The sequence below is a fragment of the Manis javanica genome, chromosome 4 (assembly GCF_040802235.1).
Source record: "Manis javanica isolate MJ-LG chromosome 4, MJ_LKY, whole genome shotgun sequence".
Classification (NCBI taxonomy): domain Eukaryota; kingdom Metazoa; phylum Chordata; class Mammalia; order Pholidota; family Manidae; genus Manis; species Manis javanica.
In genome coordinates this window covers 27,654,331-27,675,767 of record NC_133159.1, presented here as the reverse complement: position 1 = coordinate 27,675,767, position 21,437 = coordinate 27,654,331, and the positions used below count along the sequence as shown (strand labels likewise).

The 21,437-nt window shown below is 39.2% G+C and overlaps 1 protein-coding gene across 2 annotated transcripts in view; it reads right to left on the bottom strand.

Annotated features, from left to right (window-relative positions):
- THRAP3 (thyroid hormone receptor associated protein 3) overlaps positions 1-21,437 on the bottom strand; it is a 49,280-nt gene that overhangs the window by 13,081 nt on the left and 14,762 nt on the right. For both annotated transcript variants that reach the window (XM_073233630.1, XM_073233631.1), the window contains exons 2-3: positions 5,626-5,793; positions 691-1,596 (exon numbers count right to left, since the gene is read on the bottom strand). In XM_073233630.1, the coding sequence (XP_073089731.1) occupies positions 691-1,596; positions 5,626-5,762 (1,043 nt within the window). In that variant the 5' untranslated portion in view covers positions 5,763-5,793. The remainder of the gene's footprint in view (positions 1-690; positions 1,597-5,625; positions 5,794-21,437) is intronic.

The window sequence follows — 21,437 nt, the reverse complement described above, 5'->3', positions numbered from 1 at the left end:
TCTCTTAACCACCTGGTCCCAGTGCAACTTGCCTGTTGGCGTCTCCACCAGCCCAAACCCATCCAACCACACAAATATACATTCAGGTTCAAACTCACCGTGTCCCCCAGAGTAGAAAGACGGAAGCACTGCCACATCCTCTCCTAACACGCAGCCTGGTTGGCTTCTACTGGGACATACGCCCACCTTGTGATTTTAAAACAAGGCGTTCCTGGACTAAGCCTTGGACTTCCCCATTCTGCCCAGTCTCCTCAATTGGAGGGTGTGAGGGTGCAGCTCTTCACCATGATGGGCTGGTGCAGATCAATCACAGTAGATGGTGGGTCCTAGAGGGTCTAAGAGCTCCAATGGCCATTCATTTTGGCAAAGCCATGTTTTTTGATAGCTGACCCACAAATCTCTACTGTTGTCTGGCTTATATTGGTAGAATCCAAGGTAAATTTTAAATGTGAAAACATCATTTCAGAGCAGTCTAAAGAAACTTTATGCTGCAATACACATTCAGGAAGGTAGGAAAGCCAGAGCTAAGCTAAAGTTTTCCTTGGGTGATGCTTTCAAAGTTTGCTAATTAAAGTTTAGGAACTGGGGATCACCTTATTACCATAAATCAGCTCTAATTTAGGTCTCATTACAATTAAACTGCCAGTTGGTGAGATCAAAACAACCAGGCAGGGGAAACAAGGTACTTGCCTCTTTGTATAGGCTGCTCCTCCTGAAGCGGAAGCCTCCTCCTTCTGAGATGAGCCATATGTGGAACCAGTGGCCGGTGGACTCTTACCCACAGGACTCTTTTTGGATGGACTCAAGGACCCAGAGCCATGGTCGAACTGACCTTGGTGTGTACCAGCCTGGTACCCAGTACCACTCTGCAGAGTTGAGCCCATCTGGGAAGTGCTGGAAAGTGGAGGGCTAGGTTTTGGCACAGGGCTAGGACGGGGTGACCGCCGCCTAACCACTACAGACTGGAGTGGACTTTTGAGAGCAGGGCTTCGCTCCCGAGGACTCAGCTCAGAAACTGCTGAGGCCCGCGATGCAGAACCACCACTGTATGTGGTGGCATCTGGCCATGGCTTCGAGCTCTCAGACGGTTTTGTATCTTGAGAGGTGCCTCCAGAAAATGTTTGTTCCTTGGTCTCATCTCCCTGGTTATCCCCAGCAGCCTGAGATGGCCGGCTATCCTTGGAAGAGGACTTTTTCTCTTTTGTCGACTTGCGCTTAGAAGACTCAACTCGGCTGTGGTTGGAGGAAGAACGAGAGGAGGAGGACCGCCTTGACCTGTCAGAGGAAGACTTATCGGAGTTTCTGGAGTGGCTCCTGGACCTTGGTGAAGGAGATCTTCTCTTTGGGGACCGGGATCGGGAACGGCCCCTACGAGGACTGTATGCTTGCCGATAATTCTGCCAGTTTGAGCGGTAGTTTCCATAGCCTCCTCGGTTATACTGGCCCCACGGATAAAAGCCTCTGTTGCGCCCACGAAAATAATAGGGCCTTCTATAGCCTCTGTTGTGACCTCGGAAATCCCGATTTTGATATACTCGTGGGTGATTTCTCTCTCTGTTATGAGCTGGAGAATATGATCTAGAACGAGACCTAGAACTGAAAAGGGGGATAGGATGGGGGATGGGAGGGAAGAGAAATATTTTAATTTTTGACACAGTCATTTTTATTCAAAAAAACCTGCCAAAAAAGAAGTAACATTCTGAAAGTCCTGCTCTTATGTTTCATTTATTTTGTTTTGTTTTCAAAGAAAGGGTAAAAGCTTAAATAATCTCACTGCTTATGGCCCTATTAAGTACAAAAATTCAACTAAGAATCACTTTAACAAATAAGTCAGAGACTACTTCATTAATACTGTAGCACACTTTAAATGGAAAGATATTTCAATAGTGACTTGAAGAGTATCAAAATGTTTTTCCTGTGTAATAAACTAAACAAAGATCATTTTAACAAAGTGCTAGAGTTTCACATGCACCAGGGATTTCACAGACCCATGTCACTGGAAATGAGGAAGAATGCAAAGCTGTGGCACCCAGACTCAGGTCCAGCCCACCATGTTCTCTGGCCCTATGCTATTTTAACACTCTACTTCCCATCCTAAAGCTCTCTGTCTGTACAGGGCTAATTCCTTAGGTTCCACCAAGACCTGGGGTTGTTAAGAACAGTTACAACAGGTCTAAATCAAAGAACACTTAAGTACGGACTTAGAGAATGAAGCTGTTCAAAGCTTGAAAGAATTTATTGAAATCAGATCAGTAAAGCATACATATATTGGTTTTTTACTGCGGACCTCCTGAATATATATGGCCTCACTACTCAGAAGGGCAAGTTTCTGTGGTGGACACATGGTCTTACCTAGGTGCCACAAGAGGGCACCATCTGACTGTGAGACACCCAAGTACACAGGAATTTATCAAAGAAACTACAAAACCCCTCTACTTGCACATCTTTCAAATCACCCTTAAGCCTAATGCTGGAGTCTTCATTTTAACAATATAGCACTCTCATCTGGCAAAGATACATTTCCAGGAATTCAACATTAACCTAACTTTGTAAAAATTACGTGTTCATAAATGCCAGGCTGTCAATAATAGGGAGCTTTGTTCCCATCAAAAAGTCAATTTTATTTGTTGGTGTAAAATTCCACTGGGGTTCCTGGGTACCACTTGCCAACTATGATATAGACAATTAACATTAACCACTACTTCTAAGTAGTTTCATAGAAATATATAAAATTACTAGAACTCTCTCCAAAAATGTTTTATTTGTAAATAGAAGAATAAAAACCCTTCAGTTATCGGCAGGCCTTTGCCTATCAGGCCTGACTGCGAACAGGTGCATTTTATTTGCTTGCTTGCTTCTTTTATAAACAACTTCATTTTGAAAATGTGACAGGTTTTAACAGCTAAACAAAACGATGTTTTTAAAAAGAAACTTACATTCAATTTAATGGAAAGAAGATAATGTAGGATGGTCTGCTACTACTTACTACCCATGGTGCTCAGGTTCTCCACCCCAAAAACAAGAGTGACTGCCAAAGATACATCATCCTGCTGCTGTAAGGCAGCTGCTATGTGAGTACAATTAAAAACACAACTTACCTTCCACAATTTTCATTCGAACACAGTAACAATATAAGAGAAGAAGGAAGAGGCAGATGCAGGCTATGAAACTGAATAGGACCCAATTAAACGGCTATGCATGACAGAGGTGATACACCACCAGCACTAAGGAGGGTTCAACTCATGTTCCTATCCTCAGGAGTCACTGCTGGTTCCTCACCAATTACTGGTGAGGGCCCTGTGACATACTGCATCCAAAACCCGCAGTCACTGCACAGACGCAGGAATATGAGTCTCTGCAGATTGCAAATGAAGTTATTTACAATAAGTCACTTAAAAGGATACAGTCTGTGAAATACAAGGAAACAATTTTCTCCAATTCTGTAGAACTCAGCAGTTAAGTTAATTTAAAGGTTTTCTCAAACTCTCTGGATAGTATACTTTCCTTGTAGGAGAGGGAAAACAAGAGAAAAAAACCATGAAACAGATAAGCCAGAAATAAAAACTGAACATCCAGCAGGTGGCAAGTTTATCTGTTTCTAAAAAGCAGAGAAATCAGACTAAAATCAAGTATAAAAACCAGTTTTCTGGTGGAGAAATTCCTCCAAAGAAACAACCTGCTAAGAGAGCACATAAAGTGGCCCTGAACTGACCCCAACACACACTGCCTCCCTACGGTGCTTCTCCCTCACTGCCAAGTCAATGACCATGCCAAACAATTTGTAGACAATGACGACAACTGTGCAGACATATCTGTCCAGAACTCCACGTATCACACATAACTTCAGAGCGGCTTAACCTTTCACATTTGGTTTAGGTCCCTTAAATTTTGTCTCTCTGTTTCAGATGAATAGCCTCTTGTTTTCGAATCAATTATTTAGTTCCCATTTACTAGATTAAGTTTTAAAATGTTACCTTTCAGATCCAAATGAGCTGGTTTAAACAGCCCAAATCAAAAGACTTGGTACAAAGTAGTTACTGAGTCTCTACTCAGTCCCATGGCCTTGACAGCAACTTTCTCAGGTAGGTATAAATATATTTAATGGGTTCTCTCTCAGTCTCTCTCTCTTTTTTGGGGGGCAGTGTGGGGGCAGGGGCGAGAAGGTGGAATAGAATTTTACCTATGTAGACTTGGGACACCATTGGGCAACAGACTCTGGCCTAAGGCTTGAACTAAGTTTGGTATAAAAATGCATGCCCACAAAACATGGGAGAGAGAGGAGGAAAAAAGCCAGGGGTGTGGTATTATCTTTATTTAAAAAAAAAAAAAAATATATATATATATATATATATATATATATATATAGTGTTTCTTTGGTTTAAGGGAGACTCAAAGTTTGTAACTTCCTAATCTACATTACACTGGAATCAGATTCATTAGCATTTATGCACACCTACTTTTTGTACAGCTTCTGGTCTGAAATTAGTTTTCAGGCAGGCTTCTCAGAGTTTTCATCTGAGAATTAACTTGTTCTTGCTGGGAGGGGAAAAAAAGGAATCCTACCAACCACCTGTTTATTAACAGACTCTTTAAAAGTACTATGGAAACCACCAAGAATGAAGCTGAACTACTTTTCTGCAAGTTTAAATTTTATAATCAATTAAGAAAAGGATTCTAGATCTCCATCTGAGATACAACAGTAGGGGTCGCAAGCGGCAAAACTGAGTTGAGAGACTATCTCCTTGCCTAGTACAGTTCTGACAAAAAGAATAAAGCCGTACAAAAGATGCCCCTTCGGTATTTAAATACACCAGTACTTCCCTAACTCACATATAGACACTTCTATCTACTGAAAGGTTCTTATCTACTCACAAGAGAAAAGTAAAAGTTTTAAAAAATGAAAACCCCGACTCACAACACATCAAAAGAAAGGTGCTGGAGGTTTGGCATCCTATTTCAAGACAACTGCAACAGGGAAACCCACCTACAGACGGGAGAACTGACTGCATTAAGGAATGCTGTCAAGAAATTCAGAAGAATTATCTGCACATTTAGTTATGACAAAGGGATGTCTACAGCAATGTAGTTTAGACAGCTTTGCTGTGTTTTACTAAAAAGATCCCAGCTTGTTGGTAACTGGCACATCAGGTGTACAGACTTGAGTTTTTTACAGTGTAATTATTTTACTGGGCAAAGATTTCTTCTCTTTGCAATAACCACCTTACTAGTAACTCTCTTAGCTATCCTTTCTTTGCTCATGATGCATATAAACGTTGGTCCAAGCCTCCAAAAATACCGTAGTAAAAAATAGTTGGAAAAAACCACTCAGGTGCAGAGACTTGAAAAAAGCAGTTCAAACAAAGACAAAATGCTTTCTTCCAAAGTGGATGAGTAACAGTACATGCTAGCAGAGGAGAAAAGGAATTACGCAAACAGCATAACAATCAAAGCTGATTTGGATATGTAGTTTAGAAGAGACCTGCAATTATCTTATGGCCCAACCCTTCACCTAAAGCCAACCCCCAACTTCCTTTGACATTTACAGAAAGAGTCTAACAAAATATCTTCGAAAACTCACATTAGCGGATGCAATGATTATCTCAAAATACAATCACATTCCCTTACCTCAGTCTGCGCTTCCTTGAACGAGAGACAGATCGACTTCGAGACCGAGACTTCGAAAATGAACGAGATCGAGATCTTGACGCAGATCTTGAGCGAGAAGAGCGAGATCCAGACTTGGACTTGTTTGTTTTTGACATCTCTGAAAAGAGGGTCACTTTTCAATTACACCTAATGTAAGAAAATAGATTCAAACAAATGAGTAAATCTCTTTGCACCTTGAACTTCTCTGGACATGAATGACTGATGTATAAAAACACTCTGTCTTCTCATCAGGAGAGAGGGCTAAGCAGTACAAACCCAAACACACTAGCAAATGGAGAGTCTGACATGTGGCCCTCACCAGGGAACACTGTGAAACACTGACGAAAGTAAAGACAGCCTTCAACAATGCGGTGCGGTCTTTTCTCAATAAGCAAACAACTTGTGAGGACTAAGCAAGCTGTTAACAAAATTACAGAGATCACCAGAGACAGGCTTCCCAGTTCTAAGAGAAGAAATTCTATAAAATGGTATCTTGACTATAGTCTGTGTGGCACATCTGACCATTTCTCTGCTCCTGGGGCCTTAAACCACAACGCGTATCTTTGATATTTAATTCTAAGGAAAAGGTTAAAAGGGTATGAGAGTTTTCTCAAACAGTCTAATACCATGACAGCAGGTGCTGCATCCTGTAAAACACAGATATCAATCCATGAACATAGGTAAAGCAATTTATAAAGTGAAGAACTATCACTTTCTTCTAGCTCTTCTTTAGCATCAAGAGTCAATCTTCTTTCAGGGTCATTTTCCCACAAAATAACAAAAATCACCTTCCTCCTTTTCTTCCCGCCTCACAAGAATGAACAGAGACCCTCAGAGCTGCCCTGCCGGGTCTGGTCTGGAAACTGCATGCACAGGCTGACTCACTTCCTCCTCCTCATGGCCCTCCTAGAGCTTTGGGCACCTTCCAAGGAGCAAAAACCTGAAGTGCTGTAATATGTACCTATGAGATCAGCTGCATAAGGGATCTGTCAGAACAGACAGCTAACAGCCAGACCAGAGCATATCCTACTGCACCCACTGCCTCACTGGCTCAGCAAAGGATTCTTCCAAGTGACACTGCCCCTGGAGTGTGAGGGGAAAACAATCAACAAACATTCCACCCTCCCCTGCCTCTCAAGATTTTCCTGTTACCAGGTCTCAGCTCAAAAGCTACCTTCTCAAGACATCTGTCCAGCCACTCAATCGAAAGTAGCCACGCAGTCATTCTCTAGGGTCAGGCCAGCTGCTTTCTGTCAGAGCCTAAATTCAGTACCTGAAACTATCTTGTTTACTTTATTGTTCCATCTTTATCCAACCAGAATGTAAGCTCCCCACCAACAGAATTTAGTCTTTCTTATTTACTGCTGAATTCTCAATGACCAGAACAGCAAACATTCAAACGGTGTTTTTATTAACTTATTTTATCCTCAAGAAGGGCACTATTACATGCTATTTTACAGATGAGGCCATTGAGCATAAAGAAGGTAACTAACTTGCTCATAGGCACACTACTGTAGATAGCAGGGCTGGATGTGAAGCCAGGTGTTAATTACACTGCCTCTCTAGACCAGTATCTGGTACACAGAGGACACTCACAGATCTGTGGAATGAGTGAAAACAAATCTACACTTTTACCAAGTGTAGGATCTGGTGAAGGACACAACATACAGACAAACAAAGGTATTATTTATTTATATTCTAATTTTCATATTCAAATTTTACATTCAAATTTTAAGAACTTTTAAAAAGGCAAGAAGCTCAGGAAGCTGCCATAGCTCCAGGTTGCAGGGGAAATGACCATAACCTCAGAGACATATTTTAGAGGAGAACTGAGAAACTGCTAAAAGCCAGAGACAAAGGACAATGAGTAAGAGATTGCTAAATAAGGATACCAAAGACCCACAGTCTAAAGCCTGCCGAAAGGTTCAAATTTTTTTGTGCTCTACAAAGGTCAAAGACATTTCAATTTGGAGCCAGTTTTGGCAGGACTGTCAGTGTACAAAGCCAGGGTAAAGGAGCAAGTTATTTGGGGACAGGAGGTACAGGTGTAAAGGAGCAATTTACAGAAACTGAATATCGAAAATATATCTTGTTTTTCTGGTTGGCCTTCAATGTATTCTGGGATGGCTTCTCTAGGTTCATTCTTGCTGAATGGCTTTTTTCTGTTGAAAGTGTAGGGATATCTTTGTCTACCTAGTAGCATCTCTGTCCGATTTTCAGTTTCAGCTTGGGCAAGAAATAAAAACCCTTTTAGATCATTTACACAACAGGTAGACAGTATCAGACTTTAAAAGGAAAAACAGAACAAGTTAGTGGAAAAAGAAATACTCATTTCAACACTGAAAAAATAGACAATTAAGACGCTAATTTTCATTAAGAAGAAGAAAAGGTTGTTATCTAAATACAGATAGTGCCAAATGTAACACTTCAACATATATTAAACTTAGAAGGATTGACAAGTACCTTCAACAGTCACAACACTGTGACACCAGCCCCACTCCTACCCCTGGAACTTCCTTAATGTGAATTGAAACTAATTTTAAAAACATCATTATACCCTGATAATTAAGTGGAGTAACTTTGGATGATATAAAACCACAGCTAGAAATAAATCAGTGCATCACTCAACTCATTCAAGAAGACTCCAGACAGTATAAAACCAATTACACTAGGTCTTTGCCTTCATGAAGCTTATAACAGAGAATAAATAAGTGAGCAAGCAAAAATATATACAAATCCTACGAAGTATTAGGAAGAAAACAGAGCACATAATTTTGTCCAATTTATGCAGTGCTGTAGTGACTTATTCAGATAAGATGGTCAACAGGTGGCATTTAAGCTGCCGCCTAAAGACTAAGAGCAAGTCCCATGAAAAATAGGGGAAGGTAACTTCATGAAATTTCTTCTCTTGATATACATAAATATGTATTTAAAAATAGACATTTGAGTATAAGGTAGAGATAATCATAACTAAAAGCAATGTGATCAAGTTACCAAAACTCAAAATAACTCAATGCTATTTTGAAGACCTTTAAACTTCACTGTCATCACATACACCTTTTCCCATTTCTAACATTTTGTCCGTGTCCATGCTCTAGCTCTAAAAACACATTAGTAAGTAAGAAAGACAAATACCACCTTAGAGATCGATTTAGCACCTTTTACATGTTAAAAAACCAACTAGGAGTTGGTTTCTGCTCAAACTAAAATTTCCCTAAAAGGAAGTTTTGCTTCTTCGACAATACCCACTCTTCCTAGAGATGCTGTGTCATTTAGAATATTATGAAGAAGTCCAGTCCCTACAGAATTATGGTATAATACAATGGCACGTGGCTATGAAACATGCCTCAGGTAAAAACATATATGTCCCTTCAAACACAACTATTTTGGATAAAAAAAATTCTTCTTACAGTAAAGGTAAGGTAGCTCTGCTCCTACACCAGCATTACAAAAGAATCCATGAACTGAACAAGTCAACAATCAATACTTCAATACTATCTATTAATGTGCTTGGGATGTTAGGATGGAGAAATATAGGACCTAGTTCCTAAACTCCTAGTTAAGGACCCAGTATGATCCAAATATTTTTAACTTTGCAACATTCTTCAGATGACAGGGTTTTATATCCACATTATTGCCCTCCTTGCCCATGAATCAATTCCAGTTTGATTCACTGGATACTCAGAATTTAAATGTAATTTTCTCCAAATGTGGCCTAATACAGAACTATTCAGACACTATTAATACAACCTAAAATTTCTTTCTGGCAGCCACATGAGATGTTAGTTCAGAGTGAGCTCAGAGTCACAAAACCCCGAAGTCCTTTCCCAAAAACCCTTCTGCAGCTGCCAGGTATCTTCCTCTTCCACCTTGTACTTATACAACTGTTGTTTTCTCCCCACCATCCTTTAAAGCACAAGAGTAGAATTTCAATCTTCTGAAATAATTTCAGATAGGATTCTGTTTCTTGGAGCAAGGGTTCATTTTCACACTATTCCACAAGAGAGGCTAGTTTTCAGACCCATTACCCTCTTCAAAGTCCAAGCTGTCCTCACTCAAACCACTTACTAATTACCAAGCAGATCAACAGTCCTTGAAAGAACACAGCTCTTGGAAAAATAGATGTATTTTACTTAAAACAAAGCAAAGGACTTAAGATACATAATTACATGGTTTCCACATCATTAAAACACAGATCTTATTTTTCAGCTCCAAGAAAAAGGAATAATACTTGGCAGAGAAGGCCAAAGCAAGTCCTCTAAATCAAAAGCTCTCCAAGATAAGGAAGAATTAATTAAATTACTCCTTTCTCCTTCTCACTCCAGATTGTTAAGTTTCTTCTTAGTGTCCCTAATGACTATGCCAGCATTGTGTGTGGCATATGGTAGGTGTCTGCTGAATTCACCAGAAGAAACATTTTGGAATTATTTACCAGTGGGCCCCATATTTGGAACCCTGCAGGTGGCCTACTGAGGTTGTATCTGGCAGGAGACTGAGTTCCTAAAACTAAGTAGTGCTAAATATAACCTCTCAACAGGCTGCCTTGGGGTTCCAACCTTAGTGGTTCTAAACAGCCAAGCTACATATAAACTACACAGCTACCCTTCAGTCCATAAATACTAGGTCCATATTCAAAAAGGTCTTCTCAGACTGAACTACTTATTTTCATAGAAAGAGGATTTACAGGTCAAGCAAACAAAAATGTAGGGCAAACATACTATAACCTGAAAACAAAACAGTAACATAGAACAGACCCAAAGCCTGCCTCCTATGTAAAATCAATTCAAAACTAAGTCCTCTGAAGCTCCCTAAACCCATGCAATAATATGAAAATTGACTTGGGCCAAATAACTAATGGCTATGGTCAAGAGTCTGGTATCTGGTCATCACACTAAACTGTTTTTGAGTAGCTCCACTGCTGTAATTTAACATCGGTGCAGGGCTCTACTAATAAGCAAGGCTGTTTTTTTTCCCCCTTTCTCATTCCCAATAATATCAAACTTACTACCTCACAGGACGTTCAATTTCTTCAAGAGATTTCATGTGCCTTAAAGAGCATATTCAGAACATTTCTCACAGTGTTAACTCTCATTTAAATGTCCACACTGCAACCAACTGAAGACCAAATAACTAGGTATTCGGATAAACACCAGCCTCTTTTTTTTTTTTCTAAGCACCAGCTGCTTCCTGTCAGCAATGACAAATACAGAGGTGATTATCTTATTTTTCTCAGGTTACTTGAATGTATTAACAACACCATGAAATTTTCATTACTAATTCTTACTAAGGACTCTTGACAGAAAAGCAAGCGTTAATTCAAAAAAGGAAGGTGGTGACAAAGGAACATTTATTTTAATCTTTAACTTGGGTAACAAGATCCAAATGGGATCTAAGCCTAGAGAATTTCAGAACAGGATCAATACATACCACCCTCTGAAAGGAAATTAATGGTCACATCAATGGAAAAGAACAATCACCAATAGAATTCTTCCCAGGAAATAACCCTCCAGAAAGAAATGCAAAAAGCTCAGCGTAAGATTTAGAATCCATTGTAATCAACTATATATACTTCCATTAAAACAAAAACAAAAACAAAAAACTATACCAAAGAAAAAAAAAGGATTTAGAATCCCTTTAGGTCAAGTCCCTAATTAAAATGTAAACACCCTAAGATACACAGAAATACTGTATAACACCCATGACATGAGTTTATAAACCCGTTTTAATAATGAATAAATACTAAAAGGGGGAAATTGAATTGTAAAAATCTGCATCTTCCTGCAGTTCAGAGAAAGTGAAAACTATGACTTAATGACCCACAACAATTATCTAAAGAAAAATATCCACCTAGAAGTAGGGGGGATCACAGAGTTCAAACTGAAAAGTTAACAAGTAGTCCAGTAAGTTTTTTGCCCTGCTTCTGGCTGAGACACACTGGGTGTGGCGGGGGCATGACATTTGTATGTAGCAGTGTAAATCTTACAGGATATATATTTTAACAATGGGGAAAGGGATTTTAAATTGGAACTATCCTGAAAGTCCAGAACACATCATTTCCTTAAGTAGGCAGATTCAGCTACCCTGATTTGATGGAGTTACTATTTCAGAACATACTGCTTTGTATCCAGAATATGTTCATCAAACACCCTTCTAAGTTAGTTTGATCACTGGATGGACCTACCTACCAGAAAGGGCTGCCGTAGGCAAATATTGGCTATCTTGCTAGATACACATCCACTGTTCCCTGGAACAGTGATTTAGACATAACTAACAATTACTAAGATGGGCCAGACAAGAAGCTACAAACCTTCAGCATTACCTCATTTTATATACACAAACCTCATTAAGTACTTATTATATTCTGTACCTATTTTACAGAAAAAGAAATCAGAAAACTTAAGGGGTTAAGTAACTTGTCCCCCAAGTTCCACAGCTAATTAAATCCTGAATTCAGACACAGATCTCTCCAACAATGTTACATTACCTTATGGGCTACCCCAACAGTATACTCCACACATCAGTCTCTTGTGAATTTGGTACATTATAAAAACAATCATCTCTTAAGCATAGTTGTCTCTGAAGAATTTTTTTCTTAAACAAGCAAAGCTGAGATGCTTAACTAAGGCAAGCATAACTCTTCCCCAACTCCTCTCTCTAGCTCCTAACATGCAAAAAATGGATATAGGCTTTTGCCTGACACCCCTCTCGGAACCTCCAGTGCAAAAAAGAAATCCATTGTCCAAGACAGCAGGAATGTTTCTGCTGTAGGTTATTTTAGAGAGCCCAAACTAGGAAAGCTACAGCCAACTGCAGAGAACAAAGAACTTCATGTAATAACAGACTCGTAACAAGAAACACAAACATAACTACAGGGGATTAAAAAATGGTACTTGCCTAAAAAGACATTCACCAGAGGAAGAGCTCCACACCAGCCTCTTTATGAGAGGACTGTGTTGTGCTACAGAGCTTCCTTCTACCTTTAAGTGAGATGACAGCTGCAGGATTTTCATAGATGTCTATGATCAGGTTGAGAAGGTTCCTTTCTATTCCTAGCTTGTTGGGTATTTTTATAATGAAAGTGTGTTGGATTTTTTCCAACTGTTTTTACACTGTGCCTATTGAGATGATAATGTGGCATGATATGATTTAGCAGTAACTAACATTTGGTCTTTATTCCATTGATACATTACCTCAATTATATTCAACTGCTATCATGATAACACCTGTTTTTAAAATAGGTCTTATAATTAATCTCCCCCTTATGATCTCTCACATAACCTTAAAAGAATGGGAAAGTTCCTGAGGATTGACCCCACATGGTCCTGGACTCCCTGTCCCTTTCCCGGGCCCCAGAACGATGTCTCTGCTCTGTCAAGAGGCCAGCACACTTTTCCAGATCAATGGCACTACATCTGATGACTGTTAGGTAATACAAGAGTGCTAACCAAATAAATTCAACAATTCAGGACACCAAACCCAGGAGGCTACAAAATGAACTGGTCAGAGATCATGTCTGATTTTATCTTTAGCACTCTGGATGGTGCTTAGCCATGAGCCAAGAATGGACATTTCTTATTTGCTAAATGAACAGGCTTTTCAAACTTCCTCCTCATTCTCCATCCTCTTCACCACACAAGCAGGAATAATAAAATAACAGTTCATCAAATATTAATATAGCCCAGGAATAAAATTATGTACCAAAGCCCTAATCATTCCTGCTAAACTTGAAGATGAGATCATTCTTACCCCTTCTACATCTTACAGGCACAGAAGGTCAAAATGATCTCAGTGTCAGGGAGACACTCACACTTCATTTATTAGTTACAGGCTAGAGTGAAACTCCACTGCCACCAAGTCCAGTCAAGACAGCCATGCTTTCAGCAGTCACTAAAGGCAAGAATTAGAAAATGCTTTAACAAGACACAAAATGAGATCAAGATTACCATTCATTACAGCCTGCAGACAAAGCAGCAGGCCTGATTTGTGCTCTGTACACCTCTGAATAGTTAGGGTAGAAAAGCAGAGCTCAGATGAAATATTAAGTATGTTTACTATCTTATGCTTTATTCTGGATATTATCCTCCTCTGTGTAAAAGAAGGAAACAGAATCAAGAGCAGCTGAGGGTATCTCTAGGGTAACACTTTGCCAAAGCTGTACACACCCCACCCATATCCCTGAAGAAATTAAAGCAGAGACACCTTCCTAACATTTACTCTGCTGTTAAGTGGCTCTCTTATATTTAAATACATCAGTTAAGTATAATACTAATTTCAATTCTGAGGTCTTAAAATTTATAGAGAACACCCACACATGTGTTAAGCACCTTCCTACAAGGAGGTGGGTAGGGGTCATTTGGGGAGAATAGCAATTTTACTGCTTAAACAACTTAAAGATATAATACTAAAATTCTTACCCTTTAAATACTGAAGTCTATGGGATTTGGAAGAACTCGCCTTGAAGCATGTACTATGTATGTACTTACAGATGTGCACCTAAGACACCTACATAAGAACACACAGCAAACTTAACGGCTCTGTGGAGCAGAAAGGAAGCTATGAAGAGGAAAGGGGCAGGAGAAGGCAGAGACACAACATAGGCAGACAGGATGCGTGCACTTACTTTATATGTAATATTTTTAGCTAGTCATTTCACAGGTAACCTTCCCCTATTATTCTAAAAAACAAAAGTTGTGGACATTCATGGAGTTAATGGTATTGATACATTTATCTGTAATGTGGGATCAAACATGTATCAAAGGATCAAAACCTACCACCTAGGATAGTAAAATAATGTAAAATAGTAATTTCCACATGACCCTAAATAAATAAAACTGCATTTCTCAAAGTCCATTTCAGGAAACTTTACAACAATGGAATTGTTTTGTTTTGCTTTTATGACTTTAAGGAGGGTTAAGGAAGGCCAGCCTTATAGCCAACTGGGCCCTATATATTTTTAAATGTTTTTCTTATGGAAGTGTTGATCCAAACATACAACAAAGTGGAGAAGAATGAACAGTGTAAAGAACCCAAGCATACCCATTATCCAACCTAAAGATTATCAACTCTCTGTAAATGGGCTTTATTTATGGTCAAAATCCTAACAAGTTTATAGGTGGTTATAGCCAACTCTACAGCTATTTTCCCATACCTTTTCACTTAAAAACTCAGCAACTGTAATTAACAAGGAAATGCAAGTTAAAACCACAATGAGATATCACCTCACACCAGTTAGGATGGCCAACATCAAAAAGGCAAGTAACAACAAATGCTGGTGAAGATGCAGAGAAAGGGGAACCCTCCTACACTGCTGGTGGGAATGTAAATTAGTTCAACCATTGTGGAAAGCAATATGGAGGTTCCTCAAAAAACTCAAAATAGAAATAACATTTGACCCAGGAATTCAACTCCTAGGAATTTACCCAAAGAAAACAAGATCTCAGATTCAAAAAGACATATGCACCCCTGTTTATCCTGCTGCTGCAGTATTTACAATCATCAAGATATGGAAGCAATCTAAGTGTCCATCAGTAGAGGAATGGATAAAGAAGATGTGGTACATATACACAATGGAATACTATTTAGCCATAAGAAAGAAACAAATCCTACCATTTGCAACAACATAGATGGAGCTAGAGGGTATTATGCTCAGTGAAATAAGCCAGGTGGAGAAAGACAAGTACCAAATGATTTCCCTCATTTGTGGAGTATAACAACAAAGCAAAACTGAAGGAACAAAAAAACAGCAGCAGACTCAGAGACCCCAAGAACCCAAGAAAAGACTAGCAGTCACCAAAGGGGAAGGGTGAGGGAGGGGATTAAGGGTATTATGACCGGCACACAAGGTGTGTGTGTGGGGTCACAGGGAAGACTGTAGCACAGAGAAGACAAGTAGTGACTCTGTGGCATCTTACTAGGCTAAAGGACAGTGTGTGGGGGACTTGAAAATACAGCTGACTGTAGTAATCACAAGGTTTTTCATGTGAAACCAGAAGAGTATATACCAATGACACCTTAATAAAGTAAAATAAAATAAAATTTCATTTAAAAAAACTCAGCAATTGCTTAGGCTGAAAAACCTAGACATAAAAATATCAAATCGTTATGTTGTACACCTCAATCTAATAGTGTTTTATGCCAATTATACCTCAATTAAAAAACAAAAAACCCAGACACCCAACAAAGGGACCCAAAGGGCTCACCTCTCCATGCCTCTCCATGTGTGCTCTGAGAGTAAGTCTAAAAGGAGAATCTTTTATCAGCAAATAACAATCGCTCCAATTAAAGTTCAAACACATTTGAATTCCAAAGTGCAACCCTAAACTACCTCCTAATTCCAGCACAGGAGTCCCAAATACCATTCCCACTGTAGGCTGTTCATCATTTTGTTTTTAGAAGTGTGAATACTTCATAACAGCTGAGAATATTGCTGTGAGGGGGAGAAAATACATTAATAAACTAGAGTTTTTTAATTAGCAACCAAAAAAACCTATGGCTCCTAACTCTACAGAGTCCAAAATCCACTGTAAAAATGGTGAGCTCACTTCAACTGTTCAACATTAGGGGAAATACCTGACATTGTAATTTTTTACTGAAGTGCTTTTTAATGCTAGCCTTACTACGGACTTTCCTAAAGCAAACTCTTTTACTAGTAGGAGCTTTTTTACTCTTTTACTACTAGGAGTTCACTTATGCTAACAATGGACCTATTCACAAAGCAATTCTCAACTGATCTTCCTAATAGTTCTTTTGGGTTGCAAAGAGAATTCAGAGGAGGAATCAGCTGAGCAAACTCCACAGAAACAATCCAGCACAAGGACCCCTCTATGTTCAGAAACTGGAGGGTTAAGGGACAGCCAGTAATCCCACACCTTCAGAGAAACGGTATCTGGCCCTTGGTTCTTGTGTCAGGTTAACTACAGGAACAAAAGGCCCAACTCTGTGTATTATGTACACGACATTAAAAAACTAACTCATGTTAGTTATATCCATGGACACATGGATAAGTTTTCTAAGTGACCACTAAAAAGTTTTCCTGAGGGTAAGTTCTGTAGTTTATAAGTATAGCAATTAAGGGGTGTCAAGCTTGGCATAAAAGTACACATTAATGGATTATTTAAAATAATAAAAGAGCCTTTTTCCCCCTAAATCAAGAATATTGCCAATGTGGGAGGTACTGGGCCAGCTCTTATCTACAAAGGTAAGAGTGTGCAGCTCAAAGTCCTCCAAAAAGTCCATCTCTGATCTCCCTTTTCTGGCCCTAGTATTTCTTTCGATGGCAAACATGAGCACCAAGTTACCTGTCTCTTAGGGAAGTCATATCTAAATTCATAGCAAAAAAAAAAAGATGACTTTTTACTGTCACTTCAAACTTGAAGAAAAGGTGTAATTACTCACATTATTGCTCCGTACCTAGGATGCTTTGGCTGACAAAGCTCTTCTCCAAAAGCCACCACATGCCCTGTATTCTGTGGGTGGGTGTGGGGACTAAGGGCTCCAGTCTATCCAGCAGGGAGCCCATTCCACCTCTGAAAGGAAGTCATCTGAACTTCCCTCCTTTCAAGTCCAAGCACAGTCACTAACTAATCAACAACAGATGGTGCTCTAGCCTGTGCTTGGCTATTGGCAAACTACTTTCTTCCCCCTCTCCCTCCCCACCAAAACTATCAAGTCCCCAGGGGGAGGGCAGAACTGGTCTTTCCCATCCGCACTGATGAGTGATAAAAGCTGAAAAAAGAATCTAGCACCAACCAAGTGTTCAAGTGCTTTAAATGACAGAAATTTACCAAAACTAAACTAAGTGTTCCTAATAATAAGACCAGAAACCCTTATTCTGGGCAAGTGTTTTCACTTTTCTGTGCCTATTTTTTCATTAGTAAAATGCAGACTTAGAATAGATCTATCACTGGCAAAAAAAAAAAACCTGGAAGTTTGCACAAACTGAGGACATTCCTCATCTCTACTTCGGCCAACTTCTAAAAATGGAATCAATGGTAAGGTTTAAACTTTTTGCTTTTAAAAAAGAACCATCCCTCCACCCCATTCCCATCAATCCTAAAATTTACCATAGAAAAAAATCATTTAAGATTCATATTGTATTCTACTCCTTCATAAAAACTAGCCAACCTGCCTAAAAATAGGTATTAGCTGACCAGGGACTTGGCCACTTGTCTCTGACTGTACAACTGTACTTAAACTTATCACTTGCATCAGGGGCAGTCCATCTACACCAAAATTCAGGCAGCACGAACCTCACTTGGGAAAGATGAGTTCCCAGAATGAGTCAGGGATCTGCTACAGAATCCTGACAGGGTGAAGGACACTGCTAACTTCTTTCCATCACAGAGCCAGCAAGAAGTCACATTTCCTTCTTGCTGTTCAGTTAGTGAATTAGTTTCTAGTCCCAAAGACAGGGCAAACACCACTCCTTCCATATTTCACATTTTAAAGGAACAGGACCATATTACTTTTCAATAACTTGGAAAGGTCGGAAAAACTCAGCAAAAGACATTTTCCATATGGTACAGAATATAGCAAGCAGAGGGACACCAATTATTTTCAAGCCTCATTTCCACACAGGAATCTTGAGTTTTTCATAAAACCTGAGTTTTTCATAAAGCTTTCTTTATTTTTTTTAACACTAGAGAACATACTCAATAATTTAAGATCATAATGACAAATATTTGCTGGAAAACATCTTTACTCATTCTTTCAATCAAATTGCTATTTTTCCCGCATCAAAAATAAAAACATACGGAAGTCTTAAGACAGCTGGAATATTATATAATATTCACAGAAAGTTACATAATCTAACCAATCAGTGCTTGAAATTCTGAAAAATACACACAAATAATGAACTCAGGTCTCAAGTCACCAGCAGCTTAAAACAAGCTGGTAAAATAAAATGCAAAAAATTTTAACATGCTATCTTCTTACAGTATGCCTCCTATAGGTATTCTGAAGGAATAACAAATATGCAGATGGTAAACTCAACTTTGCCTGCACCCTGTGTTTATTAAGTGTATTAAGTGTATAGTTTACTTAACAATGTCATAGCAAAAGGAAGCAATATGGAATTAAGAGAGGAAACAGAATAGAGAGCCCAGATATAAACCCAAGCATATAGGGTAAATCAATACATGCTAAAGGAGCCATGGATATACAATGGGGAAATGACTGCCTTTTCAACAGCTGGCGTTGGCAAAACTGAACAGCTACATGTAAGAGAACTAAACTGGATTACTGTCTAACCCCATACACAATAATAAACTCAAAATGGATCAAAGACCTGAATGTAAGCCATGAAACCATAAAACTCTAGGAAAAAAATATAGGCAAAAATCTCTTGGACATAAACATGAGCAACTTCTTTGTGAACAAGCGAAACAAAAGCAAAAATGAACAAGTGGGACTATATCAAACTAAAAAGCTTCTGTACAGCAAAGGATACCATCAGCAGAACAAAAAGACATCCTACAGTATGGGAGAATATATTTATAAATGACATATCTGATAAGGGGTTGACATTCAAATTATATAAAGAGCTCACACACCTCAACAAAAAGCAAATAATCCAATTAAAAAATGGGCAGAGGAGCTGAACAGACACTTCTCCAAAGAAGAAATTCAGATGGCCAACAGGCACATGAAAAGATGCTCCACATAGCTAATCATCAGAGAAATGCAAATTAAAACACAATGAGATATCACCTCACACCAGTTAGGATGGCCACCATCCAAAAGACAGACAACAACAAATGTTGGTGAGGATGTGGAGAAAGGGAAAACCTCCTACACTGCTGGTGGGAATGTAAACTAGTTCGACCATTGTGAAAAGCAGTATGGAGGTTCCTCAAAAAACTCAAAATAGAAATACCATTTGACCCAGGAATTCCACTCCTAGGAATCTACCCTAAGAATGCAGCAGCCAAGTTTGAAAAAGACAGATGCACCCCTATGTTTACCGCAGCACTATTTACAATAGCCAAGAAATGGAAGCAACCTAAGTGTCCATCAGTAGATGAATGGATAAAGAAGATGTGGTACATAAACACAATGGAATATTATTCAGCCATAAGAAGAAAACGAATCCTACCATTTGCAACAACATGGATGGAGCTAGAGGGTATTATGCTCAGCGAAATAAGCCAGGCAGAGAAAGACAAGTATCAAATGATTTCACTCATCTGTGGAGTATAAGAACAAAGAAAAAAATGAAGGAACAAAACAGCAGACTCACAGAATCCAAGAATGGACTAACCGTTACCAAAGGGAAAGGGACTGGGGAGGATGGGTGGGAAGAGAGGGAGAAAGGGGGAAAAGGGGCATTACCATTAGCAGACATAATATAGGGGGTGGGGGGCACAGGGAGGGCTGTAAAACACAGAGAAGACAAGTAGTGATTCTACAGCATCTTACTACACTGATGGGACAGTGACTGTACAGATACTGGTATGTGAGGGGGGACTTGGTGATGGGGGGAGTCTAGTAAACATAATGTTCCTCATGTAATTGTAGATTAATGATACCAAAAACAAGCAAGTATTCTCAGATCTAAACATTACTAACATGGCTATACATCAAAGCTATGTAGAGTGTTATCCAAAAGGAAACAAGGTTCCAAGATCAGCAATGGATATATGCAGTGGTAACTCTTAGTATGTCCTACTATATGTAGTAGTAGTATGTCCTCACTCCTAGCTTATTAGGACTTTATTATTCATTCATATTACTATAAAGTAGGAAAGCACCCAAGATTCAAATAATCTAAAGATGCAGTCTTGACATTAATCTTTTTTTCACTTAGCATTCACTCAATCAAGGATACCCACCTTAGCTTTCTCTGAAAACTGCAGTTTGCACATAGCTGAACCCTTACCTATCCACCCATGAAAGAAAGGTATGTATTCTCTCTCGGTACATTTTGAACCCTCAGCCTAGAGTATTTGCTCCCCTCTCACCAAACTCCTATCTCCTGCCCCAGCAAGCTGTCCCTGGATCACACAGATAACTGCTTCTCCTAGACTGGTCTCTCCTTACACTCGCCTCATTGCATCTTCTAATATGTCAATTTTTCTCAGGGGGTTAAGACCTCTATGTATTTTACACTAGTATGTTTTGCCAAGTACTCTGAACACCAAAGCAAAAAACTCCTGACCTGTATGAAAGGTAATCAGGTAATTTACATTACAAAGAGGCAACAAAGACCTACTTTTAAAACTAACAGGTTAAGACTTTTTTCCAGATGAAATTAGTATTCAGTTATTCTTAACCAAATTACTAACAATGTTTACATAGATTTACTTAGTACATTAATAGTAAAAATACAGTACTTTTGATATTTCATTCTTTCAAAATGCTTTGCAATATAGTCTTGCAGAATATAGAAGTCATCCTAGGTTACATGAGGCCAATCTTCTCTCCCTGTTTCTAAGTTCAGAGGCACAGGGGGCTCACATCAATCTGCTTGTGGAGACCCTGATGACTGCTGACAGGACTGAGAACCACTTATTGTACAACACTTCCAATTAAGAAACAAACTGTTCTGTACTCCAATACATCCACAGGTTCTAACCAGACAGCAAGTATGCCCACACACACAGACCCTTCCATTTTACTGCCCCATCACCTTTCTTTCCTACTAATTAACCTCTTCTCAGATACTGGCAAGAATTTTACCCTCCCAACAAGTCTTCAATCTTCCACTGTCTCAATGGGTGAAGAAGCAAATCTGAGGTGTTGGTTCTTAGTTATTCTGTGACAGTAAGGAGACACCTGAAGCCCTGAGACATCCT